Source organism: Chionomys nivalis, chromosome 5 (genome assembly GCF_950005125.1).
Source record: "Chionomys nivalis chromosome 5, mChiNiv1.1, whole genome shotgun sequence".
Classification (NCBI taxonomy): domain Eukaryota; kingdom Metazoa; phylum Chordata; class Mammalia; order Rodentia; family Cricetidae; genus Chionomys; species Chionomys nivalis.
The window spans coordinates 586,905-614,028 of record NC_080090.1 but is presented as its reverse complement, the minus strand read 5'-3'; the positions used below and the strand labels follow the sequence as shown (position 1 = coordinate 614,028).

Here is a 27,124-nt window from a genome sequence, read left to right as displayed (position 1 = left end):
TGATTTCTTACATTTTAATATGCTTACATTTGCTTAATAAAGGCCTCACAACTTCAAGGTCTCCATTTAAATTAAGTACTTTGTTTTCTTGTTTTGTTTTTCTCATGCCCACCAGTTCCTGAACTACTCAGAGGCTTAATATTACTTATAAATGTTTGGCCGATGGCTCAGACTTATTAGCTGCTCTTACATCTTAAATTAACCATTTTTTATTAATCTATATATTGCCATGTAGCTGTGGCGTTGCCTCATTTTCTGCACGTCTTGCTTCCTCATCAGCTGACTGGCGTCTCCCAGACTCCCTCTGCTTGGGTTTCCCATCTGCCTCTATTCTGCCTTGCCATAGGCCAAAGCAGCTTTATTTATCAACCAATAAGAACAATAAGGATTCTATAGTGTGCAAGTTTAGTGGAATACATTTGTGAAAACTGTGCTAAAAAAAATTTTTTTCCCCAGTGTAGATTATGGCCGAAGAAAAAGAAATGCTTTTAGGATTCAAGTAGAAAAAGGTGAGTCTTTCACTGTTTGAGCAGAATTATCAACATTTATGGAAATAATTGTTTTAACTCATGGCATTTTATTGTTTATTTGTTTCAGTATTTAGCATCATTTGTAATGAGAAAGAACTTAAGAATCTTAAAGAATTAGAGGACAAACATCTAGCAAAAAGAGCAAGACAAGATGAAGAAGATGAGTAAGTATTGCAAAGCATTTTTTTTCTAAAGTCCCACATTCATATTCAGAAAACTTTCAGCGGCTCTTTTTGGCCAACAGTGCAATTGTACCTGAACATTTTCCTGCCTTGCATTGTCTGTTCTTCCAGTTGTATTGCTTGTTCTCTATCCCTAAAGATATTTGGACTGGCTTTCAGTAACTTGAGTATTCATTTCCACTTCACAAATCTCATTCAGCCTTCAAACATCTGAAGATGTCTTGGGCCTTCTTAGATCCCTTGTGAGTTTTCTCTTAACACTCGATTATAGAGATTTACTGTAATCTTTATATCATATGGCTTTGGAATTGTTTTCTGTTTTGTATTACCAGCACAGTTGTCTTGTCGTCATTGTTATTCTTTGCTTTAATATAATGCCAGGTATACTAAAAGATGGCAGAAATTTTAGTATTTAAATCAACTGTTATGGCTGGTGCACTTATGTTAAAAATGCAAATGTTTTTGTAACTGGATTGATGGCTCAGTTCTTCCAGAAGAGTCAGGTTTGATTCCCAGCACTCACATGACTGCTCACAGCTCTCTGTAACTGCAGTTCTCGGGGATATACATGCGGTGCAGATATATACATGCAGGCAAAACGCACCTGTACACATGAAGACAAAATTATGAGACAGTCCTTATATTTGATAGATAAGGAAGCTGATATTCCATGATATTAAGCACAGGGTTCTAAGTGGTTAAATGAATTTTTATTTTTAATTTAGCTTAGTTTTGAGACAGCGTCTTTCTGGGTAGTCCTGGTTATCCTTAAACATTCTTGGTAGATCCGGCTGGCCTCAACTCACAGAGATCAGCCTTTCTTTGCCTCCCACGTGTTGGGAATAAAGGCATACACAACCACACCTGGCTATTTAAAATGAATTTTTTTAAAATTTATTTATTATGTATATAGTGTTCTGGAGACCAGATCTCATTATAGATGGGTGTGAGCCATCATGTGGTTGCTGGGAATTGAACTCGGGACCTCTGGAACAGCAGTCAGTTCTCTTAACCTCTGAGCCATCTCTCCAGCCCCTTAAAATGAATTTTTAAATCCCACTTTCTTTGATCTCTTTTTCCTGAGATTTATTTTTATTATTATTTTGTTCGGTTTTGGTTTTTTGAGACAGCATTTCACTGTGTACTCCTAGCTATCCTGGAGCGCACTAGATCCACCTGCCTCTGCCTCCTAAGTGCTGGGATTAAAGGTATGTGCCACCAATGTGTTTTGATCCCTAGTTCCTCCTGGATTCTCCCCACCTCCCTTACCTGCCTCAAACAAAAAAATGAAAACAGAAGCAAACAAAAACTAGTAAAACAGGAAAAAAAAGCCAAAATAGAAAGGTCTCACAGAAAACTTGGAGTTTGTTTTATGTTAGCCAACTAACTCCTCCCAAAATGGGGCTTTCCTTGGAGTGTGGTTAATCTCCCCAGTGATACTCCCTTGCCTAGTAGCTTTCGATTGGAATTACTTCTCGTGCCCATTTCCTTTTCGGTGGTGGACTTTGTCCTGTTTGAACCTGTGCAGGTCCAGTGCATGCTGCCTTGGTGTCTGTGAGTTCATGTGTGCATCAATACTCTTGTGTCTGGAAGACTGTTTCCTTGGACTTATCCACTACTTCTGGCTCTTGCAATCTTTCTACCTCCTCTGCACAGATCCCTGAGCCTTGAGGGAGGGGTTTGGTGAAGACATCCCATTTAAAGCTGAGTGCTTCAAAGTCTTAACACTGCACATGATCCAGTTGTAGGTCTCTGTACTAATTCTCATCTACTATACAAATAAACTTCTCAAGCTGAGTGGTGGTGGTGCATTTCTTTAATCCCAGTACTCAGAAGCAGAAGCAGATGGATCTGTTTGAGTTTTAGGCCAGCCTCGTCTACAGAACGAGTTTCAGGACAGCCACAGCTGTTATACAGAGAAACTCTTGTCTCAAAAAAACAAAATAATAATAATAATAATAATGGAATAAGCTTCTCTGATGATGGTTGAGCTGTACACTGATCTGAGATTTGTATTGTTTTGTTTTAAATTATTTTAAGTTTTAAAAATTGTGAGTGTGTTTGTGTTAGGGGATGCCATGTATATGTGGGTACCTTTGGAGGCCCCAAGGGGGCATCATATATACCCTGTAAGCTGGAGGTAGAGGTCATTCATTGTGTTAGGAACCAACCTCGGTCTTACGAATGAGCAGCAAGTGCTCTTAACCGCTGATCCAGCTCTCCCTTTTTTTGTTGTTGTAGTTTTTGGGTGTTTTGATTTTTCAAGACAGGGTTTCTCTATGTAGCCTTGGCTCTCCTGGAAATCACTATGTGGATCAGACTGGCCTCAAACTCAAAGGATCCGCCTGCCTCTGTCTCCCAAGTGCTGGGATTAAAGGTGTGCACCAACCCCCACCCCACCCCAGCCAGCCCTTGGACTCATCATGTTTACCTTAATATACTAATTTATTTGAGATAGTAATTTTTTATGTTATCAGAGAAAAGCCTTCAAAACTTTCTCTCTCTCTCTCTCTCTCTCTCTTTTAAATTCCTTAGGTACACTGAAAGCTATTCTGATGATGATTCAGACATGGAAGATTACCCAGACCCACAGGTAAGTCAGACATTCTGTGAGCCCACTCCTTTTTTCTTTATTTTTTCCTTTCTTTTAAGATTCATCTTTTTATATATATATATACATATATATATATATATATATTACTGTTTTACCTGCATGTATGTATGTGCACCATATGCATATCTGGTGCCTGAGTTCAGAAGAGGGCATTGGATATCCTGGAACTAAAATTAGGAGCCATCATCATGTGGGTCCTGGGTGTTCTGAAAGAGCAGCCAGTGTTCTTAACTGCTGAGCCATCACTCCAGCCCCTAGTTTTGTTTTTCTTACTCATTATGATCCTTTCTTAGAAGAAAAATCAAAAATAGAATGAAGGACCTTGTTCATCTTTATCAATACGTAATTGAATGCTTTCTGTACACATTATCAATGGTTTAGTCCTCCTTCCAGTACTTACGCTTGTATAATTAGTTATATAAAGAAAAAGGAGGGCTGGAGAGATGGCTCAGTGGTTAAGAGCATTGCCTGCTCTTCCAAAGGTCCTGAGTTCAATTCCCAGCAACCACATGGTGGCTCACAACCATCTGTAAAGAGGTCTGGCGCCCTCTTCTGGCCTGTAGGCATACAAGCAGACAGAATATTGTATAATAAATAAATAAATAAATAAATATTTAAAAAAAAAAAGAAAAAGGAGGGAAAACAATAGCCAAAACTAAAGGCAGATTAGAATACTAAGGCAGGTAATAAAGAAATACACCAGTCTGTGTCACCTTTAATCTCAGCACTTGAGAGGCACAGGCAGGCAGATCTCTAAGTACAAGGGCAGCCTGTACTTCCTGCCAAGGAGGCAACATGACAGTCCTAAATATAAAGATACAGCAAAAATGTGCCAGGTTACTTAATGGTTGCTTCTTAGTTTATCCTTCCTTGGTAAATGAGGCTTTAAATTTATTAACAAAGTGATTACAGTACTCCATTATATTTGATCTAGTATTGAGTTATGACTCACTGATTACTGGTCCATTTTCATACCTCTTGATTTTATTTAATCACCAATTATGAATTGGCCTGGTTCTGTTACCTTAGAGTGGTTATAGTAGTTTTGGATAGTAAAAACTTTTTTGGAAATTAACTAATAACCTGTGTATTCTGCCTGTAAATGTGAGAGAAGTTGTTTAAAGTAAAATACACAAAGCTTCTTAGTTTAGGTACTGAAGCTTAATACTTCCTGAGTAACTTAAAATGAAATCATGTTTCTGCCAGTCAGCAAATCACATGAACAACTCCCTGCTGTCTTTGTATCGGAAAGGAAACTCTGACTCTGTTTCAAACACCCCGAAGTTGGACCAGAGAGAAGCCACCACTTCAACACCATTGCTGACTTCTAAAACGAGCGTCATGCCATTGAAGACCCCTGCCAGAGAATCTGAGGGAGGATGGTTTATTGACAAAACCCCAGGTGGAAAGAAAGACAGTCATCTGTTGGACCTGTCAGAAGACCAAAGCAACTTAAAGCCAGATTCTGAGATACAGGTATTTTCTTTTTCTTTTGCTTGTTTGTTTGTTTGTTGTTGGTTTGTTAGTTTTTTCTTTTCTTTTTGAGACAGACTTTCTCTGTATATCTTTGGCCATCCTGGAACTCACTCTGTAGACCAGGCTGGCCTCAAACTCACAGAGATCCGCCTGCCTTTGCCTCCTGAGTGCTGGAGTTATAGCTGTGCACCCCCATGCCTGGCTCAAGATACAGGCTGGCTCAAGATACAGGCTTTTTGGTTTTTTGGGGGTTTTTGTTTGTTTGTTTGTTTTTGTTTTTGTTTGTTTTTTTGAGATAGGGTTTCTCTGTAGCCTTGGAGCCTATCCTGGAACTAGCTCCTTTTGATCAGGCTGATCTTTAACTCACAGAGATCCACCTGCCTCTGCCTCCCGAGTGCTGGGATTAAAGACGTGTGTTACCACTGCCTGGCTAAGATACAGGTATTTTTTTTTTAAAATATTTATTTATTTATTATGTATACAATATTCTGTCTGCATATATGCCTGAAGGCCAGAAGAGGGCGCCAGATCTCTTTATAGATGGTTGTGAGCCACCATGTGGTTGCTGGGAATTGAACTCAGGACCTTTGGAAGAGCAGGCAATGCTCTTAACCACTGAGCCATCTCTCCAGCCCCAGATACAGGTATTTTTTTTTTTTTAATATTTATTTATTTATTATGTGTACAATATTCTGTGTGTATGCCTGAAGGCCAGAAGAGGGCACCAGGCCCCATTACAGATGGTTGTGATCCACCATGTGGTTGCTGGGAATTGAACTCAGGACGTTTGGAAGAGCAGGCAATGCTCTTAACCTCTGAGCCATCTCTCCAGCCCCAGATACAGGTATTTTTATAGTGACAGTATAGTTCCATGTGTTGGAGTATATGCAGTCTTCTTATTGAATCTAATATCAAGCAAATACTTAATTTGTTTTTTTTTCCAAGAATCACAACTACTTTGAAATACACAGAAAGCTTTATCATTTTTACTGCTTCTGTCATTATCCTAGTACAGGCCTCTATTGCTTCAACTGCTGAATAGATTCCTAAGTGTAGTCTGTCTACCTTTTGAGGAAGGAAAGTCAGCTGGTGGTGATGCATGCCTGAGTTCAAGGCCTTCCTGGTCTATGGAGCAAGTTCTAGGACAGCCGGGGCTACCTAGATAATCCCTGTCTAAAACACACGCATGAACACACACACACACACAAACACACACACACACTCATTCACATGGAGCATGTGGTGGTCTCAAAGTCTCATACTAAATTTGGGGCTTTCTGATTCTGTTAGACTGGTTGACTAGCAAGCTTCAAAGACCCTCTTGTCTTTGCCTCCCCAGCACTGGCATTACAGACTACCCCATGACACACAGCTTTTTATGGGGGTGGGGTAGAATTTGAACTCAGTTCTCATGGTCTTATGGTAAGGACTTAAAAAAAGTCTTTGTTTGATTTTGAAATAGGGTCTCTTGTAGCTTAGTCCAATGTTGAAATTTATGTCTAAGAAAGCCCTTAACTTCTTATAGATCCTTCTATTTTCATCATCAAAGTGTTGGGGGAATAGGTTTTCCTTTTATGTTATTATTGGGTCTTTCCCCAAATATCTTTCTTTGCTTTAAGCTGTAACTGTTCATCTATGGAGAACATAGGTAAGATATTGTTTATCTGTATTAAGTCTTTTAGAAAAGATTAAATAAATTTAACTGGTCAACTGGCAGAACCTAGAAAGAAAGGAAGGAAGGCATGAAAGAGATTGGCAATAGCTACAGCACAAATGTGTGTGTATATATTGCTGCCTTTGAAAACTATCTGTTAGCATTGTAATTTGAAGTACAGCTTATTTAAGTTTATATTTTCTCCCCAGAATTTAAAAGATTCTCTTCTGGAAAGTGATAAGAAAAGGAAAGGTAGGCCAAAGGGCAAAGGAAACAAAAGAAAGACAGCGGATCTTCAGGAAGAAGATGGAGAAATAGAAGCTATTCTGCAAGAGAAAGGTGAGTGGGTAGCAGTAGATGGCAGGGTTGAGTTTGCCTTGAGAGAGGGCTTCACTATTTTGAGTCGTTTTGAGAACTATTTGTGTGTGGAAATACCTAGGTGAAAACTTTTTTTTTTTAATCTAATGGAACTTTGGTAAGGAATCACTAATCTTTTCAACTTTTTTGTTTTTTACTAGCTAAAGCAAGGCGTGTAGAGTTGCAGATTTCCAGTGTGAAGTTTGAAGATGTTGGAGGCAATGACGCAACATTAAAAGTTAGTGCAAGTTGGGAAAAGGCATTGCATTTACACAAACAAAGCCTGTTTGGTTTTTTTTTGTTTTTTTTTTTTTTTTTTTTTTTTTTTTGGTTTTTCGAGACAGGGTTTCTCTGTGGTTTTGGAGCCTGTCCTGGAACTAGCTCTTGTAGACCAGGCTGGTCTCGAACTCACAGAGATCCGTCTGCCTCTGCCTCCCAAGTGCTGGGATTAAAGGTGTGCGCCACCACCGCCCGGCAAGCCTGTTTGTTTTTAATTTAAATAAAAAATTATGTGTATTGTTGTTCTGCTTGCATGTATGTTTGTGCACCACTGCATGCGTGGTGCCCTCAGAAGCTACAAGGGAGTGCCAGATTCCCTGGAACTGGTGTTACAGACAGTTTGAGCCACCATGTAGGTGCTAGGAAACAAACCCAGGCCCTCTGCAAGAGCAGCCAGTGCTCTTAACCACTGGGCCAACTCTCCAGCCCTGCATCTTTGGCTTTTAGTGTGAAGTGAATATAGAAAAGAAGACAGGGAAGGTGCAATGAACAAACCTGATCATTGAGGGTGCCAAGAGAGAAATGAAGCTTCCTGTCCTTTCAGAATCTTACTTTTAGTGTGTGTAAAGTACATGCTTTAAATGTTATACTGATCTGACAGTCCTAATAGTAATGACTACGGTTTCTTGGTGTCTCCTCTGTTATAGTCACTGTGTTAGTTAATTTTCTTGGTATTTTATGAGGTAGATATTTTTACAGTTCAGGAAAAAGAAGTATGGAGATACCATTTATTTACACAGCATACCAAAGCCAGGATTCAAACTCAAGTAGAAGCCTAAAGCCTGTGTTCTATCTAGTATGTTTTAGTGTTCCAAAAAGCAGAAGATTTTATTCTACTTTGACTCTTTCTGGTTTGGACTGAGGAAGACATCTTTTATGCTTATTTCTTGACAGGAAGTCTGCAAAATGCTCATACACATGCGTCACCCAGAGGTATACCAGCACCTTGGTGTCGTACCTCCTCGTGGAGTTCTCTTGCATGGGCCACCAGGCTGTGGGAAGACATTACTTGCGCATGCCATTGCTGGGGTAAGGCTAGTTGGTACTGGAGTCTGATTTTTTTGTTGTTGTTGTTTATTTTTCTCTTTGGTCAATTCCAATTAGCCCTGGTATCTTTATAGGAAGCAAATCTGATCTATAAGTAATTTCCCTTCCTCCTCCTCTCCCTCTCTTTCTTCCTCTCACATCATCTTCCTCATTGTCTTTGGTTTTTCGAGATAGAGTTTCTTAGTCCTGGAACTCACTCTGTAAACCAGGCTGGCCTTGAACTCAGAGATCCGCCTGCACCTGCCTCCTGAGTGCTGGGATTAAAGCATCCACCACCACTGCCCAGCTTCCTCATCGTCTTTTTGTTGTTGTTTTGAGACAGGGCTTCTCATTGAACCTGGATCACACTTAATTTGCCTAGACTGGCTGGCCAGGAAACTCCCTGTCTGTGCTGGGTTCCTGATGTGGAGCTCCACTGCCCAGCTTTTACATCAGTGGCGCAGCTCTAAAGCTCTAAGCACTTTACAGACTGAGCCATCCCCAGCCCCAACTTTCTTTTGTCACCTTTTCTCATGACACTACTTATGCTGTTTTTTTAATGAATACAATTATTGTGTTTTTGACAAAAATTGGGTGGAAAGCAAAATAGCATAACTGTAAATTACAAACTCTTTTTTTGGATTTTCGAGACAGAGTTTCTCCGTAGCTTTTGGTTCCTGTCCTGGAACTATCTCTTGTAGACCCGGCTGGCCTCGAACTCACAGAGATCCGCCTGCCTCTGCCTCCCGAGTGCTGGGATTAAAGGCGTGCGCCACCACCGCCTGGCAATTACAAACTCTTTTAAACACTTAGTTTACATTTTAGTTACCTCTCTTATCCTAGTTGTTCTTAAAGCAGCAAAATATTTTTTAAAGTATTTTTTTTCTTGGAGTTAAATTTATTTAAAATTTCCATTGTTTGTTTTTTTTTTTTTCCAACAACTTTATTTCATGCACATTGGTAAAACGATGTCAGATTCTCTTGAACTGGAGCTACAGACAGCTGCGAGCTGCCATGTGGATGCTGGGAATTGAACCCGGGTCCTCTGGAGGAGCAGTCAGTGCTCTTAACCACTGAGCCATCTCACCAGCCCCAAGATTTCCATTGTTAAAATGCCTTTCTAAAACAGTTTGAAATGATCACTTAGGCATGGTAATACACACCTGAAGTGTGTGGGGTAAGGCAGGATTGCAAACCTACCTAGCCTAGGCTTTAATTTTGTGTGCTTCTTCCTTGGATCAACTCCATCCACCCCTGTGCCCACAAAAAGACATTTATTTTGCAAAGTAAAAACCTGTCATGTCAAATTTTTCAGAAACTTACTTTATGGTAAAATGCAAAGTAATCCAAGGAATTTCAGCTAGCAGAATAGCATATTATTCTATCATCAATAGAGCATGCTTTCACTTTTCTTTCTTTTTTCTTTTTTAAATAAGCATTGGTGTCTTGCCTGCATGTATTTCTTGTTGAGGGTCTTGGTTTCCCTGAAACTGAGGTTACAGGCAGCTGTGAAGTGTTGTGTGGGTGCTGGGGTTTGAGCCCAGAACCTCTAAAGAGCAACTAGTACTCTTAACCGGTGAGCCATCTCTCCACCAAGCTCTCACTTCTTAAAAGAAATTTGATTTATCTTTTTAAAAATAAATTTATTTCATGGCCACTGCATAGCAGACCTTGGAACATAGTGTTTGCATTTATGTATTTGGGTAAATCCTAAGGTTTCTTTTAAAGTCAGGGTCTCAACACTGTTAGCCCAAAGCTTTAGTCTTCTAAGTGCTGAGATTATAGGTATAACCACTATAATTGGTGGTTAAAACCATAGATTTTAGTTCTTTTTATGGATTTATTTTTATTTATTTATATTTTATGTATAAGTGCTTTGCATGTACACCTGCACACCAGAAGAGGGCATCAGATCCTGTTGTAGATGGTTGTAAGCCACCATGTGCTTCTGGGAATTGAACTCATCTCCAGCCTTAGGTGTTTGGAGGTTTTTTGTTTTATTGACTGGGGTAGGGGAAGTTCAAGATAGTGTTTCTCTGTGTAGCCCTGGCTGTCCTGAAACTTGATCCGCAAATCAGTCTGGCCTCGTACTTAAAGAGATCCACCTGCCTCTGCCTCCTGAGTGCTGAGATTAAAGGTGTTTGCCACCACCACCTGGATGACTTTGTTTTGATTTATTTACTGTATTACATTTGTGAGTGCTTTGACTGCATGTATGTCTATGTACCAAGTGTATGGCTAGTGTCCATGAAAGTCAGAAGAGGGTATGGAATCACCTGGAGCTGGAGTTACTGACAGTTGTAAGCTGCTATGTGGGTGCTCTTAACTAATGAGCCCATCTCTCTAAACTTTTATTAGTGTTTGTCATTGTGCCCACACACAAAAATGAAATTCCTTAGGAAATTGTAGAGGCCAGAAAGTTGGCTCAGGGGGTAAAGGAACATCCTCCACGCTTGATGAGCCTGTGTTGAAACCAGAAACAAGTTGGAGGGAGAGAACCAACTTCTACAAGTGGTTCTCTGACCTCCACGTGTGCACAGTGGCACACACAGATACATACATTCATAGATGCATAGTAAGTAATAATTTTTTTAAAAAAACTTAAACAAAACACCCTAATTTTGATGGGGCAGATTGGATGGGGAAACTGTAGGGAGGTTAAATTGTGTTTACTCTTTAGTTACTCTTCTCCGTGTTTGTGCACAGGAACTTGACTTGCCAATTCTGAAAGTGGCCGCACCAGAGATTGTGTCAGGAGTTTCTGGAGAATCTGAGCAAAAGCTCAGAGATTTATTTGACCAAGCTGTGGTGAGTCAGCTCTTGCCCGTTCGGCTTTTCTAATGCTAGTTGCTTTATCCCACTCATGGGCTTCCTTTTGTAAAAAGGTTTAGTGGTAAAAATTTAAAGTGGGTTTTAATGATGCAGACTCGTGGCAAGTAATCTGTTTCATATGAGATCAAACAGGTAATGTTTTTTGTGCTGTTGTACCTGAGAGTTTAATATCCAAAACATTCTGTCCTTACGATATTTCATTCACTTTGTTTCTCTAGCTTATGTTTGACCAAACAACTTGCAAACAATAGGAGAATTATCCTATTTAGGATTATACAAGCACTGTAAAACTCAAGGATAATTGCTCTTTATTTGATTAGAGGGTAAAAAGAAATTCACTTACCAGAGGAAAGAAATTATAGCTCACTACAATTTCTGTTATTAAAATTTAAAAGAGGATATTTGGGTTTAGTTGAAGTTACATCTTCAGCATAGTATGGGTGTAATTGTCTGTATTCTGACTAAGAAAGTTGGAGACCAATTCAGGGTCATCACCTAGCATGGTAGGGAGGAGGCTATCTACTCTACCCTGTTACTCGGAGTAACCTGCAATGGTAAAAATACTCAACTCTCATGGAGTTTCTGATTGTTTAAATCAGAAGATTATTTTTTCTCAGACAGTGTGTTGATATGTTGTCTAGCCTGGTTTTAAATTCTTGGCCACACAACCTTCCTACCTCAGCCTCCTAAATGCTGTGATTATAGTTATGCACCACCATGCCCAGTTGAAAGATATCTTAGAAAACATTTAACACTGTGTCCAGTATAAAGCAAGGGTCCTGTAAATCATGACGTGTGCTTGAGCAGATAGGAGTCACCACTGTGACGAAAACTAAAAAGTGACGCAGAGTTGTTCTGTCGTGTTTCCTTCCCTACCTAACCTTTCAGACAGGGTCGTAGGGAACCCAGTCTGGTGTCTGATTCATGTGTAACTGTGGATGACTTTGAACTTAGGATCCTCCTGCTTCCACGCAAGTGTTGAAATGACAGTTGTGAACCACCACACTGTGTTTAATTTTGCATCTAAAATATATAATGGCTCATAAACATAACCATTATGACTACTAGAAGCTGATGTGAAATAGAGAAATGTGTTTTAACTGCAATAGTAACTAATTATTCATTTGTAATAAATGATATGAATATAAATTATAAAAACATATTAATTTTTAAAAATATTAGTTGCATGCCAGTCCCAGTTCCCTCTTCTACCTTCTCCCCGCCCCTGCATCTGCTCTTCGGATAGTGTAAGGCCTCCCGTGGGAAGTTAACTAAGTCTGTCCTATCACCTCATTGGGGTAGGACCAAGCCTCACCACCGCCACCAGTGCCTAGGCTGAGCAAGATATCTCTCCATAGAGAAAGTACTCCACATAGTCAGTTCATGCATTAGAGTTAGATCCTGGTCCCACTGCCCGTGGCCCCATATATTGCCCAAGCCACACCTTAGTCACCTCTATTAGGGATCCTAGTTCAGTCCTGTGCAGCATCCCCATTTGTCAGTCTGGTGTCATTGCGCTCCCCCTAGCTCAAGTCAGCTGAATCTGTGGGTTTCCCCATCATGGTCTTGACCCCTTTATTCATTTGTACTCTGGGAGCTCAGCCCAGTCTTTAGTTGTGGATCTCTGCATCTGTTGCCGTCTGTTTCTGGAAGAAGGTTCTAGCTTCTCTCGGGTTGTGGACTGTGGACTGCTTATCCTTTGCTTTATGTTGGGTATCCGCTTTTGAGTGGGTACATACTGTATTTGTCTCTCTGGGTCAGAGTTACCTCCCTCAGGATGGTTTTCTTTTCTAAATTCATTAATTTTTGATGAAAGTATAATCCTAGCTAGCCTAGAATATGCCATGCAGATCAGGCTGACCTGAAACTTAAAGAAGCCTGCCTTTGTCTTGCTGTGTTGTATTACCATGCCCAGCAAGAGAAATGTTTGAGACAGTATGGCCACAGAAAAGCACATACATATTCTTAGTCCTTTTTGTTGTTTGTTTTTCAAGACAGGGCTTCTCATCAGCAACTATGGAGCCAGTCCTGGAACTTGCTCTGTACACCAGGCTGCCCTCAAACTCACAGAGATCCGCCTGCCTCTGCCTCCTGAGTGCTGGGGTTAAAGGCGTGCATGGCCACCATCTGGTGAGAGCTTACATATTGATTACAAGCATGAGGCAGACAAAGCTAGCTGAGAATGAGTGTTTTTGATGCTTCAAAGTTTGCCACCTCTGACACACTGCTTCCAGCAAGGCCACACTTCCTAATCCTTCCCAAACAGTTCATCAGCTGGGAACCAAGTATTCAGATATGAGCCCATGTGTGTGTGTGAGTGGGGCGGGGGGCATTCTCATTCAGACCACAATGGAAAATTTTGTGTGTGTGATAAACACAATGCCAGACATGGATCCAAAGATAAACGGCACATTTAGGTCCTTAGTTCTGAGTTTAGTCTCTCTGTAAACTAGTACAGTACCTGATGCAGGTGTTGAATAAGCATGTGATTTTATATTTTTTTCCAACACTTCTTCCCGAATCCAAGTGAATAACAAACAACCTTTGTTGAGCTAGGTACTTCTTTTCTAAAATTAATCCTGTCCTTAGGCTAAATTCTGATTATTACCATTTATTCTTTCCCATTTAGTTTTCCAGGTCACTGACAGGAAATAATGGGTTTGCTTTCTGAGACTTTTACCTTTGTAACTGATCTAGCAGTTATAGGTGCTCTTGGCAAACATTGTCATGAGAAGATTGAGGAAGAGAGTCAGTAGTGATGGGCCAGGTGTCTGTCACTGTGGTGTCACATTGAGCTGACATTGTGTGACCTTCAGTTCGGTGTCACTGTTCTGACTCAGGAGTGGATTGAGGTTGTGAGCCTAGGTTTTTGTTTTTCACTTAATCCTGATTACTAAGTGTTTGTGCTAAAATGTATGTTTATAAAACTTACTATGTTAGCCTCTTCATTGTCATTGCTGTTGAATTAAAGTCTCAGTCTGGATTCCAAGCTGCCCTCAAACTTATAACAATCCTTCTACCTTAGTCACTGCTGGGATTACCAATCTGAACCACTGTTTTGCCCATTTTATCCATATTAAAGTGTACCACAGTGCATCACTTTTTTTAAAAAAATATTTCTTATTGTTTATTTATTTTATTTTATTTATTTATTTTTTTTTTTTTTTAAGTTTTTCGAGACAGGGTTTCTCTGTGGTTTTGGAGCCTGTCCTGGAACTAGCTCTTGTAGACCAGGCTGGTCTCGAACTCACAGAGATCCACCTGCCTCTGCCTCCCAAGTGCTGGGATTAAAGGCGTGCGCCACCACCGCCCGGCTTATTTACTTTATTTTATGTGCACTGCTGTGAAGGTGTCAGATCTCCTGGAACTGGATCTTCAGACAGTTGTGAGCTGCCATGTGGGTGCTGGGAACTGAACCCCGGGTCCTCTGGAAGAGCAGTCAGTGCTCTTAACCGCTGAGCCATGTCTCCAGCCCTGCATCACTTTTTTTAAAAGAGAAGTTTTTTATTATATTTGTTTATGGGGGTGGGGTGGCATACACATGTGCCAAGGCTGTATTAGCATGTAGAAGTTGGAGGACAGTTCTCTCCTACCCTGTGATCCCCAGAGTCAAACTCTGGTCATTCTTAGTGGAAAGCAGTCTTCCTTACCTACTTTTTTTTTTTTTTTTTTTTTTTTTTTAAAGACAGGGTTTTCTGTGTAACAGTTCTTGCTGTCCTAGAATTCCTGTAGACTAGACTGGCCTCAAACTCAGATCTTCTTGCCTCTGCCTCCTGAGTGCTGGGATTAAAGGCGTGTGCCACCACTATCTGGCCAAATTTTGACATTTTTATGTTAGAGAAAAAGTCATACCATTTGAGCAAACTTGTATTTTCTAGTTTGAAATTTATTTTTATTTTGGTTTTGTGAAATGGGATCTCCTCTAGCCAGTCTGGCCTGGAACTAGAGACATTGCCTAGGATGTCCTTGAAATCTTGGTCTTTCCAAGGCCCAAAATTAATAGCATGTGCCACTCTGCTTAAAGCTTTTAAATGTAGCATGCAAATATATCTGACTTACAGAAGAATTTCAGAAGGTATTTCAGAACCATGATGCATTCTGTTCTCAGAGTATCTGGTTCTCTTAGGACAGAACAATCAGAAGCATTTTTGTGAACTGCCTTTTTCATGGTTATTCTTTGATGACTGATCCTTGAGCTTTAAATTTTTAAAGAATACATAAATGTTATCTACCAATATAGAGAATTTATTTTATAGTCATATCTTTGTGTTATTTTTATTTCTAGTCAAACGCACCCTGTATTGTTTTCATTGATGAAATTGATGCTATTACCCCCAAAAGAGAAGTTGCTTCAAAAGATATGGAACGAAGAATTGTAGCCCAGCTTCTAACCTGCATGGATGGTCAGTTTAAAATAATGAATTTGTTTTAAGATAATATATTTCATAAAATAATGCAAGTCGTATGTGCATTTATGAACCATTTAAATAGTGAATCTCATAATAGGATCTTTTTTGTAGAAGATTTTCCAGTCATTTCAAATTGTATTGTACTCTGCCTGTGTATGTACGTCTATATGTGGGTACACATGTGTGTGTCAGGAGTGTTTACATGTGTATGTGAAAAGGGAACCCAGAGAACAATCTCAGATATCATTATTTAGGGACCATCATTAATTGAATTGGCTTAGTGCTTGCCAAATAAGCTAGACTGACTGGCCAGTAAGCCCCAGGGATCTGCCTGTCTCCATCTTTCCAGCACTGGGATTACAGGTGTGCCAGGTTAAATGCCTTTTGTTTTTCTTCAATGTGGGTTCTGGGAATTGAACTCAGGACCTCATATTTGTGTACCAAATAATTTTCTACCTAAGCTGTCTCCTCAACTCTGTAGTAATTAAATATGCATATATTATGTTGCTTTTGCTATCTGCAATTTCATGATCACATAGTACCTACTGTTGTCCCTTAAGAATATCTTTGGGGGGCCGGGCGGTGGTGGCGCACGCCTTTAATCCCAGCACTTGGGAGGCAGAGGCAGGTGGATCTCTGTGAGTTCGAGACCAGCCTGGTCTACAAGAGCTAGTTCCAGGACAGGTTCCAAAACCACAGAGAAACCCTGTCTCGAAAAACCAAAAAAAAAAAATAAATAAAAAAAAAAAAAGAATATCTTTGGGGGAGAAATAATAAAATCTTAATGTATTTTTATTTCTGTCTTTAAAAAATATTTTTTACCTTTGCTCTTGTGTGGTGGCAGGTACCTTTAATCCCAGCTCTCCGGAGGCAGAGGCAGGCAGATCTCTGTGTTTGAGGCCAGCCCTGTCTATACAGTGAATTCCAAGTAGCCAGAGCTACAATGTGAATCCCTGTCTCTATCCTCACTTCACAAAAAAAATACTTTAAGTTTGTATGTGATGGTTTTTATGTGTGAGTGCATTGCCAGTAGAAAACATAAATCCCTTATAGTTATAGGTCATTTTGAGCACCTAGGGCTGGTTATTTGAAACCAAACTAGGGTCTTCTGAAAGGACACTATGAGTTCTTAATTGCTGAGCCATTTCTCCAGCCCTATGTTTACCTCTTTTAACTGTAATAATATTCTTTAAGTTTACTCTGCAGAATTAAGCATTTCTACCATTGTTTCCTTATAGAGTTTGAGGCTAACCTGGCTGCATAGTGAATTACAGTCCAGCCAGGTATATATCACAAAAGCAAGAAAAGAAATAGAATATGTTTTGGTGTCATATTTCTGTAATCTGTTATTCAAGCACATAGAAAGCTGGGACAGGATAATTGCCATGAGTTGTAGGCTAGGTTGGGTTACATAGTATATTTCAGGCCCAGCTTTGTCTAAAGAATGAGACCCTGTCTCAAACAAACAAACCAAAAAAATACAAAAGGAAAGTTAATTTGAAATACTGCATAACATAATATGTATTACGAGTTTCTTATTGTGCCAATTTATAAATTACTTGTTGTATTTTACCTTTTGTGCAATGCCAGGGATTGAACCTGGGTCCTGGTGTGTGCTCTGCAAGCTCTCTACCATTGAATTACACCACTAGTACCCTATACTGTTTCATTTTCATCTTAAGTTTTCTACCATGTTTTTAAGACTTATAGTATGAGAAAAGCTTTTAATAGATTCTTGCTAATAAAATAGTAGGTCCATTATTTATAATGTACGTAACATTTGAATGCCATGTTATTTCCGAGGCAGGGTAGCCTAGACTCTCTCTGTTTAATTCTGGTTCAGCTGACAGAATATTTATGAAAGCTAAAACTGGTAGAATATTTGTGAAAGATAAAAGTTAAACCCTGTATTCTGTTTATTCCTGAAAATCTGTCTCTAAAATAAGCCAGAGCAACTTGGGATGTTCTATCCCACTGTCTGGTTCTCCCCTATTCTTGCAAGACAACATTGCTGCCTTCTTCCTCCCCGACTGCTGGGCCATTTACATTGTCTGTGTGTGCATTGCCTGTGCACCTGTGTGTTTTCACTCATGCTGTTGTTGTCTTAGAATTCCAGTAACGTTTAGCTCTGTTTGTAATACCACACTTGCCCGTCAGGCTTTTCTGTAGGGTTTGTTCCTATGAAACCTCATCTCCTCCTCCATTGCTCTATTACAGTGCTTGGTTTATCCTGATTGTTACTAAATTTCTTGAAACTTGTCTGACACAGTGTTTCCTTAATTATGCACTTCATAGTCCTTAGTAGACTGTTAATTGCAGCACAAAAGGCAGTCTTTATCTTCTTCACGCTTTTACTGTATTAGACAATGTTTTAAAGTATTTATATATTAAAGTATACAAATTCTAACCTTTAAATGATTTGTATAAACATTGTTGTCCTCAAATGTCAGGTGACTTGTTCTCTGCTCTTTTATGTTGATCCTCACTAGATCTGAATAACGTGGCAGCCACAGCTCGAGTTCTAGTAGTTGGAGCTACTAACCGACCAGACTCTTTGGATCCTGCTTTAAGACGTGCAGGAAGGTTTGACCGAGAAGTATGCCTGGGTATCCCAGATGAGGCTTCCAGAGAAAGGTATATTATCATAGAATGACGTTGTTTATATTCCAGTATGTGAGCTGAGCAACAGGTTTTGAAAATAAATAGTAAGAAATAAAATGTAGTGCATTCTATCTCTTGTCTGTCTCTCTCATTGGGTTTTGTTTGTTTTGTTTTGAGTAGTAGAGTAGAAATTTGGTGAATGTTGGAAACTGTTACATTTATAATGTTTTTTTGTGATGCTAAAATAGTCACTCGCTACTTTTAGGAAAAGTAGTAAATAATGGAGGGAAATCATTGCCTTAGAGGGACGGGAAGAAGAAAAGGTGGAGGAAGTGGTAAGAAAGCGCTGTTCTTAAAAGGTTCAGCACAGGTCTGTTCCATCCTTTCCTTCCCAGTGTCTGATGTCACTTTGTTTTTCTAAAAGTAATTATTAGTCAACAGTTTCTAAGATGTTAACTTCATAATTATTTGTATAGATAATAATTATGTTCATATGTATTCTTCAAACAGCTTATTATCAAGGTTTATTTACTAATACTTTTATATCTCCAACAAAATAATAATACTCATATTACTCATATTTATTTATTTGTAGAACAGTTGAGCAAAGTGGTCCATGCCTGTAATCTCAGAGCTATGATTCAATAGAGAAAGTAATCCCAGCTCATAGTGTCTTATGCCAACCTTTAATTTTACATGAAAATAATAATAAAAAAGTAGCTTACTTTATGTGTAAAATACTAACAGTGCTTTAGCTTTAAGATCTGTGGAGAGTAAATTAATGTAACCTAGCACAGTGTCCTGACCAGAGAACGGTTTTAGCGCTGTGCTGGGGTTGCACTCAGAGTTTGCTCCAGACTAGACCAGTGCTTTCTTTTTCACTGAACTTTGCCCCAGCCCTAGAAGATAAATTTTAAGATAACATGATAGTTTATTTTTCCTTAAAAAAATTTTTTTAAAAGAGTTTATTTACCCCCAACCCCGACAGGCAGTGGTAGCTCACACCTTTAATCCCAGCACTTGGAAGGGAGAGGCAGGTGGGTCTCTTGAGTTCAAGGCCAGCCTGGTCTACAAGAACTAGTTCCAGGACAAGCTCCAAAGCTACAGAGAAACCCTGTCTCGAAAAAACAAAACAAACAAAGTTTATTTAGTGTGTATGAGAATTTTTCCCACATGTGTGTCTGTGCACCACATGCATGCCTGATACCCATGGAGATCAGAAGAGGGCAAGAGGGCATCAGATCTCCTAGAAAATAGACTTACATACAGTTGCTAGTGGCCAGTGGATGCTGGGAATCAAACCCAGGTCCTCTGCAGGAGCAGCAAGTGCTTTAAACCACTGAGCCATCTTCTTACACACCCCCAAACTCGACCTTTTGTTTTATAAGAAATCTTCGACATACATGAAGGGAGAGCTGTTTTTTTTTATATAAAAAATATTTTTGAAAATTTCATACCTGCATGCAATGTGTTTTCATCATATTTATCTCCCAGTCCTTGCCCTAACTCCTTGCATATACACCTCTTCCTGCCCCATCCTCTCTCAACTTCATGTCCTCTTCCTTTTTTTTTCTTTTTAAAATAACCCAGAGTATATGCTTCCCATACACACATGTGGATAGTGATAGAAGTAGAGGCAGTTTATTAAAATAGAAAAATGGTACCGGGTGGTAGTGGCACGCACATTTGATCTCAGCACTTGGGAAGCAGAGGCAGATGGATCTCTGTGAGTTATAGGACAGCCAGGGCTATGTAGAGAGACCCTGCTAGTTAAAAATGGTATAATAGAAAGTAATGGTTGTCCTTAGCCATTCTGACAGGCGTAAGATGGAATCTCAGAGTTGTTTTGATTTGTATTTCCCTGATAGCTAAGGATGTTGAACATTTCCTTAAGTATCTTTGGCCTATTGAGAATTCTGTTTAGTTCTGTACCCCATTTTTTAATTGGGTTATTTAGAATTTTAATGTCTGATTTTTTTGAATTCTTTATATATTTTGGAGATCAGTCCTCTGTCCGATATGGGGTTGGTGAAGATCTCCCATTCAGTAGGTTGCCTTTTTGTCTTATTGACCATGTCCTTTGCTTTACAGAGCTTCTCAGTTTCAGGAGGTCCCATTTATTTATTGTTTTTCTCAGTGTCTGTGCTACTGGTGTTATATTTAGGAATTGGTCTCCTGTGCCCATGCATTGAAGACTACTTCCTACTTTCTCTTCTATGAGATTCAGTGTGGTCAGATTAATATTGAGGTTTTTAATCCATTTGGACATGAGTTTTGTGCGTGGTAAAGATATGGATCTATTTTCATTCTTCTACATGTTGACGTCCAGTTATGCCAGCACCATTTGTTGAAGATGCTTTCTTTTTTCCATTGTATAATTTTAGCTTCTTTGTCAAAAATCAGGTTTTCATATGTGTGTGGATTAATATCCGGGTCTTCGATTCATTTCCATTGGTCAACGTCTCTGTTTTTATGCCAATACCAAGCTGTTTTCCTTACTGTAGCTCTGTAATAGAGCTTGATGTCAGGGATGGGGAGTAGCTCTGTAATAGAGCTTGATGTCAGGGATGGGGATGCCTCCGGAAGTTCCTTTATTGTACAGGATTGTTTTAGCTATCCTGGGTTTTTTGTGTGGCCAAGGCAGTCTGTCAGTTTAAGGTTAACCTGTTGTGTATATCAAGTTGCAGGCCAACAAGAGCAACACATTAAAACACTGTTTCAAGGGGGGGGAAAACAAGCTTTTGGTGCTGAATAGAAGTATGGTTTGAGTGTAGAGGTTTTTTCTGATAAGTTCATGTCTTGTTTGCTCTGAAAGTGTCCCCATAAGCTATTTCCTCTACAATAATGCAAAACGCTTAAAAGTATATATATATATTTTAAAAGGCTGTACTTATTATATTCCTTATAATGCATAGCATAGTTCCCAATAAATAGATGTTTAGCAAAAGTTTTTCTGGATAAACTTGGGCATGTAGCAGTGACCAAGCATTTATTGAGTGAATGATTTTTCCATCTTATTCATGAGACTATCAGTAAGGATTAATATAGTATGAACTTTCAAATAAATAAGTTAGGAATTTGCTTTTACCATTAGACTGGCGGGTCTAAATTTTTTTCAACTGTCATTTCTACAGAATACTTCAAACTTTGTGCCGAAAACTGAGACTTCCAGAAACTTTCAATTTTTGTCACTTAGCACACCTAACGCCGGGCTTTGTTGGTGCTGATCTGATGGCACTTTGCCGAGAGGCAGCCATGTGTGCAGTCAATAGGGTCTTGATGAAGCAGCAGGAGCAGCAGAGTCCTGAGATGGAAGGGTTGCCCCCTAAAGGAGCCCAGGAGGAGAGGCGGGAGGCTGACCCCACTTCTGAAACACAGGTACTCTTCAGTGCTCTCTCCGTCTCTTTCTCTCTCTCTTGTATTTGTTTATTTTATTTATTTATTTGGATTTTCGAGACAGGGTTTCTCCGTAGCTTTTGGCTCCTCCCTGTCCTGGAACTAGCTCTTGTAGACCAGGCTGGCCTCGAACTCCCAGAGATCCGCCTGCCTCTGCCTCCCGAGTGCTGGGATTAAAGGCGTGTGCCACCACCACCCGGCCTTTTTTTTTTTTTTTTTTTTTTTTTTTTTGAGACAGGGTTTCTCTGTGTAATAGCTCTAGCCATTAAGACCGGGTTGACCGCAAACCTCCCAGGTGCTGGGATTAAAAGTGTGGGCCATCACTGCCTGGCATAACGCAGGTTTTCTAATCTGTAAAAATATAATTTCACAAAAATGCAGAAGCTCTTAAATTTCCCGATTTCCAGGTAGATAACGATATTTTCATGCACAAACTAGCAAATGCTATAAACTTTATCAGTGCAGAATGCTTTTTATGAGATTTACCGCGTGGCTCTACTAAGTAGAGCTGTATTTCATTTCATTTTATTTGGAATTTATTGTTTTATGTGTATTGATGTTTTACCTACATGTGTATATGAGCATGCATGTGTGCCTGTTGACCATGTTGCCCATGGAAGTAAGAAGAGAGCTTCTGATGCCCTGGGATTGGAGTTACAGATGGTTGTGAGCACTTGTGGTGCTGGGACTCAATCCCAGTCCTCCATGAGAGTGGTAAGTGCTCTCAACCACTGAGCCAGCTCTTCTGCCCCAGAACTGTATTTTAAAGCTCATTTTGTTCAAATTTAATTTTCATATGAATTTAATTTAAACTCAGGGCTTACTTTAATCCAGGTTTGGCCTGTTCGTTATTAAGTATTTATTGGGAGTGCCTCTTAAGTGCTCGATACAACAATGAAAAATCAGGGTCTGCATTTAAAGATCTTGGTAGAGTGAGACTATTGGGAAAAATAAGAGAGCACTATAAATATCAGAATTTCTTGAATAATAATACATTCAGCAGGTATGATACTGGTTGTTTGCCTGCATGTACATGTGTACACTGTATGCATTCCTGCTGTCTGAGGAGCCCGGAAGAGGACATTGGATCCCGCGGAACTGGAGTTAACAAACAGCTGTGAGTTGCCATGTGGTGCTCTGAATTGAACTTGGGTCCTGGAGTAGCAGCCATTGTTTAGCCGTCTCTCCAGCCTGAGTGTGGTGGTTTTAATGACAGCAGTTTGCTGCATAATCTTCCTACTTTGATAATCTGACTGAGTCAAACACAGGGTCTTTTATTTTAATCTTAGTAGCTAGTATTACCTTTCCTAGCACAAAGCACACAGTAAATATATCAGTATCATAAATCCATATAGATGTTGGTGACAGGATGAATAAAGAGCTAAAACAGAGAGATGGCTCCCTGGTAAGAGCTCTTCCAGAAGATTTGGGTTCAATTATCAGAGCCCACAGGCAACTCTCATCTGTCCTTAATTTCAGTCCCCGAAGATCCAACACCCTCTTCTGGCCTTTTCAGGCACCATACATAACACATGGCACACACTTAGATGTATGCAGAACACCTGTCCACGTGAATTAACCAATTAAATTTTGTCAGGTGATAGTGGCACGCACGTTTAATATCAGTACTTGGGGGGCAGAGGCAGGTGGATCTCTTATGAGTTGAAGGCCAGTCTGGTCTACAGATCAAGTTCCAGGACAGCAAGGGATTCACAGAAAAACCCTATCTCAGGGCTGGGGTTGAGGATGGGGGTTTTTTCCTGTCCCTTCATGATCTTCACAGAGCAAGCAATCTCCCTTTGGACTAGGAAAGCTGCCTACTGTGTATTTGATTTATAAGGCGTTAAGAACCTTATGAATTTATATTGTTGCCAGCACAACTTTTCTTTTTTCTTTTCTTTCTTTTCTCTCTCTCTTTCTCTTTTTTTTCCCTTTAATTGGTTTTTCGAGACAGGGTTTTGCTGTGTAACAGCCCTAGCTGTCCTAGAACTTGCTTTGTAGACCAGGCTGACCTCGAACTAACGAGAGATCTGCCTGCCTCTGCCTCCTGAGTGCTGGGATTAAAGGTGTGTGCCACCAACACCTGACAAGCATAGCTTTTCTTAAGTCGGCTGTTTTATGAATACTTAGAAATGAAATGAAATTGATGAAATGGATATCATCCAACTGCCTATGTTTGCATTATCTAACTCTAGCTTAAAATTTAGAAACATATTTAATATCAAATCAATCTGTCTTCTCTCTTCCTCTCTCTAACTATGACATGGCCTAGAAATTATATATCTTTTTTTTTTAAAGATTTATTTATTTATTAAGCATACAATGTAGTGCTGGCAAGTAAGGCACCAGGTCTCATTACAGATGGTTGTGAGCCACCATGTGGTTGCTGGGAATTGAACTCGGGACCTCTGGAAGAGCAGCCAATGCTCTTACCCTCTGAGCCATCTCTCCAGCGCCTATATTTATATATCTTGATTATAGTTGATTTATCTTTATTTAACCAGATATAGTATCTACTTAGAATGAAATGAATATATCTTATATAAAGGAGAAAGAAATTATTATAATACATAGAAGCTCATTAAAGTCACTGTAACATGTGGAATCTTGGAATAATTATTTAAATTGCATGTAACATTGTGGTTCACACTTTTTTCCTTTAACTTTGTCTTAAAGGATGAATTGCAAAGGCTGTTGAGGTTGCTAAGAGACCAAGATCCCCTCTCACAGGAACAGATGCAAGGACTGTGCATTGAATTAAATGATTTTATTGTTGCTCTAGCGGAAGTCCAGCCTTCTGCCAAAAGGGAAGGCTTTGTAACTGTCCCTAATGTGACATGGGCTGATATTGGCGCCCTGGAAGATGTTAGAGAAGAGCTCATTATGGCAATATTGGTAGGTATATCAGCTATCAGTATCACTGGTCATGAGTTAAGATCTAGTTTAAAAAAAAAGACCTGCATGCATGTCTACCAGATTATATTATTTAAAAAAAATTCAGACTTTTATGTGTATGAGTATTTTACCTGTGTGCATATTTGTGTACATGTGCATGCCTAGTACTGGCGGGCATCAGAAGGTATCAGATCCTCTGGAACTAGAGTTACAGATTGTTGAGAACCCCTCTTGTGGGTACTGGGAACTGAACTCAGGTTCTCTGCAAGAGTAATAAGTGCTCTTAACCACTGAGCCATTTCTATTGTTCCCAAATACATCTTTTGAAATGCAGCTTTACTGAGATATAATTTTATTTATAATTGGAAATTCAGCCTCAGTTGTCACCTTTTTTAAGTCTAACTGTCCCAACAATGAGATGTCATTCTCTTGAGATATTTCATACTCATTATTTTGGTTATATTTGGTTTCTATATAGTGAGTTCAAGGAAAACAAATTCTGGTTTCATACAAGACCAATTTGTATGAAAACCACCTTTGTGTCTTGGTTGTATTCAAGAGGATCAAGGCAGTTTTACACCCATGGAACTTTGGTTTGATTTTAGTTTACTTTCACTTTTCTGCTTATTGACTATTTTAATTTAATTATGATCCATTTAAGGGGTATGTACTACCAAAAGTGAAAGTACACTAGAATTGCAGAGAACAGGCATATGTGGCATTTGACTGTGTGCATAGTCTGCTGTCTCATGATTTCCTGGAGAAAGCTGTACCTGGATTTTCATAACTTAGAAATTTGGTTGATTTTCTAAAACTTGATTTTAGAATATTGCAGTAGTTTTTCTTGACCTGGGGTAATAACTCAGTCATCAGGTAAGATAAGGACCTAAGTTTGTATCCCCAGAAGCTATGTTAAATCAAATGCAGTAGTGAATGTCTATAACCATAACACTCCAAGAGGGAGACTGGAAGTAGAGACAGGAAGCGTCCCTGGAAGGCCAGCCTGCTAGATAAACATGACAGAAAAAACAAGAGACCTTGATTCAAAGAAGGTGAAAGGCAAGGACACACAATAGTTTGTCCTCCAGTCTATATACCTCAGCACGCACGTTATAATATAAAAAAAATAATGAAGCCAGGCAGTGGTGGCCTGCACCTTTAATCTCAGTACTCAGGAGGCAGAGGCAGGTGGATCTCTGAGTTCAAGGCCAGCCTGGTCTACAAAGCTAGTTCCAGGACAGGCTCCAAAGCCACAGAGAAACCCTGTCTCAAAAAACAAAACAAAAATAATGAAATATTATTATCTTTTTGCGTAATATGTTCTCATAAATTACACCTTAAGAACGGTGACTTTGGCTTAATGTGATAGTATAGTCCTTAAATCCCTCTTCTTAGGAGACAGATACAGGTGAATCTTTGAGCTTGAGACCAGCCTGGTCTACATGTCGAGATCCAGGCTAACCAGGATTACATAATGACCCTGTTTCAAAAAAGAAAAAGAGAGCCTTTCCTATTTGTCACCATGTACCTGATGTCTGAAACGAGTCAGCCAGGGGCTGCCATTTTCAGCCCTTATGATCTGGGTCGAGTGTAAAAGATGAGATGCATTTGAATATTCAATGTAAAGTGGATAATCTATAATGGATCACTGTTGGCATTGTTTGTTCTAGGCACCAGTTCGCAACCCAGACCAGTTCAGAACGCTTGGTTTGGTGACTCCAGCTGGCATCCTCCTAGCTGGTCCTCCTGGATGTGGGAAAACTCTGCTAGCAAAGGTATGGTAGAAGTTCAACTGCATACATTGCTTTTCTTGCCTTCAGGAGGATAACAAGGCTTGAATCATGACATGAAATACATCCTTTGTATACTTTCTGTTAGAAATCTGTTTTAGCAAAACTGATTTTTTTTTTTAATAAAATTTTCTACATTCTTATACCCCTCTTTAGAACTGAATGGGTTTTTTATTTATTTATTTTTAATTTTTTCAAGGTAGGGTTTCTCTGTGTAACAGCTCTGGCTGTCCTGGAACTTGCTCTGTAGACGAGGCTGTCCTCAAGAGATCTGCCTCCCAAGTGCAAGGATTAAAGGTTGTGTCACCATCGCCTAACTAACAAAATGGTTTTAATTTGTTGTGCCACCCTCATTCCTAGGAAAGAAGCAAGAAAAGGCGTTTGTTCCCTGAGGACAGAAAGCCTTATGTGTCTCTCCCAATTAGGAAACATTTCATGAACTCGCCAGTCATATTTGCTCAGGAGCCATTCTCATCTTTGTAGCTGCTCTTATTTCTTGCTTTTGTTCAGTTATTATAACTTGAATATTTTCACTGTGTTCTTTATAATATTTTTTTAAAAAAAGCTTTTCTCAATAGAGAATATATATTACCAAAATGGGAAAAAAAAACCGTTTATAATTCTACTACGCCTTTCTACTACCATTGTTTAATTTTGTAGTTGGTCCCAGGTATTTTTCTTTATACATAACAAGATACAATATATGCAAGATAATTTGTTTATGAGCTTTTGTTGGTGTAATCAAACACCTAAACATCACAAGGGGACATATTGCGCCTCGTGATTTCTGAGACTTTAGTCCAGTATCTGATGATGGCTCCATGTTTCTGTGCCTGTGGTGAGGAGAAGAAAATAGCAGAAGGTTAACAAAGAAAAGTAGCTTTCCGCATGGCAGCTGGGAAGCAGAGGAGAGAAGGAGACTGGAAATAAGATCGTCTTTCCAGAATGTGCCCCTGGTTACAGTAATGAGATTGAATTCTCTTTTCCTTGTGTAGCCTTGACTGTCCTGGAACTCTGTAGACCAGGCTGTCCTCAAACTCACGCTGCCTGACTCTGCCTCCCAGGTGCTGGGATTAAAGGTAT

General features: G+C 39.5%; 1 protein-coding gene across 3 annotated transcripts in view; it reads left to right on the top strand.

Annotated features, from left to right (window-relative positions):
- Nvl (nuclear VCP like) overlaps window positions 1-27,124 on the top strand; it is a 69,255-nt gene that overhangs the window by 4,291 nt on the left and 37,840 nt on the right. For 2 of the 3 annotated variants that reach the window (XR_009057155.1, XM_057770512.1), the window contains exons 3-15: window positions 457-509; window positions 598-694; window positions 3,248-3,305; window positions 4,533-4,802; window positions 6,666-6,795; window positions 6,975-7,051; window positions 7,987-8,121; window positions 10,825-10,926; window positions 15,236-15,353; window positions 17,849-17,993; window positions 21,095-21,338; window positions 24,033-24,251; window positions 25,922-26,026. Coding sequence is in view for 2 of the 3 variants with exons in the window: in XM_057770512.1 (XP_057626495.1) it covers window positions 457-509; window positions 598-694; window positions 3,248-3,305; window positions 4,533-4,802; window positions 6,666-6,795; window positions 6,975-7,051; window positions 7,987-8,121; window positions 10,825-10,926; window positions 15,236-15,353; window positions 17,849-17,993; window positions 21,095-21,338; window positions 24,033-24,251; window positions 25,922-26,026 (1,753 nt within the window). In the remaining variant the exon portion in view is untranslated. The remainder of the gene's footprint in view (window positions 1-456; window positions 510-597; window positions 695-3,247; window positions 3,306-4,532; window positions 4,803-6,665; window positions 6,796-6,974; window positions 7,052-7,986; window positions 8,122-10,824; window positions 10,927-15,235; window positions 15,354-17,848; window positions 17,994-21,094; window positions 21,339-24,032; window positions 24,252-25,921; window positions 26,027-27,124) is intronic. The other variant, XM_057770513.1, reaches the window with a different exon arrangement.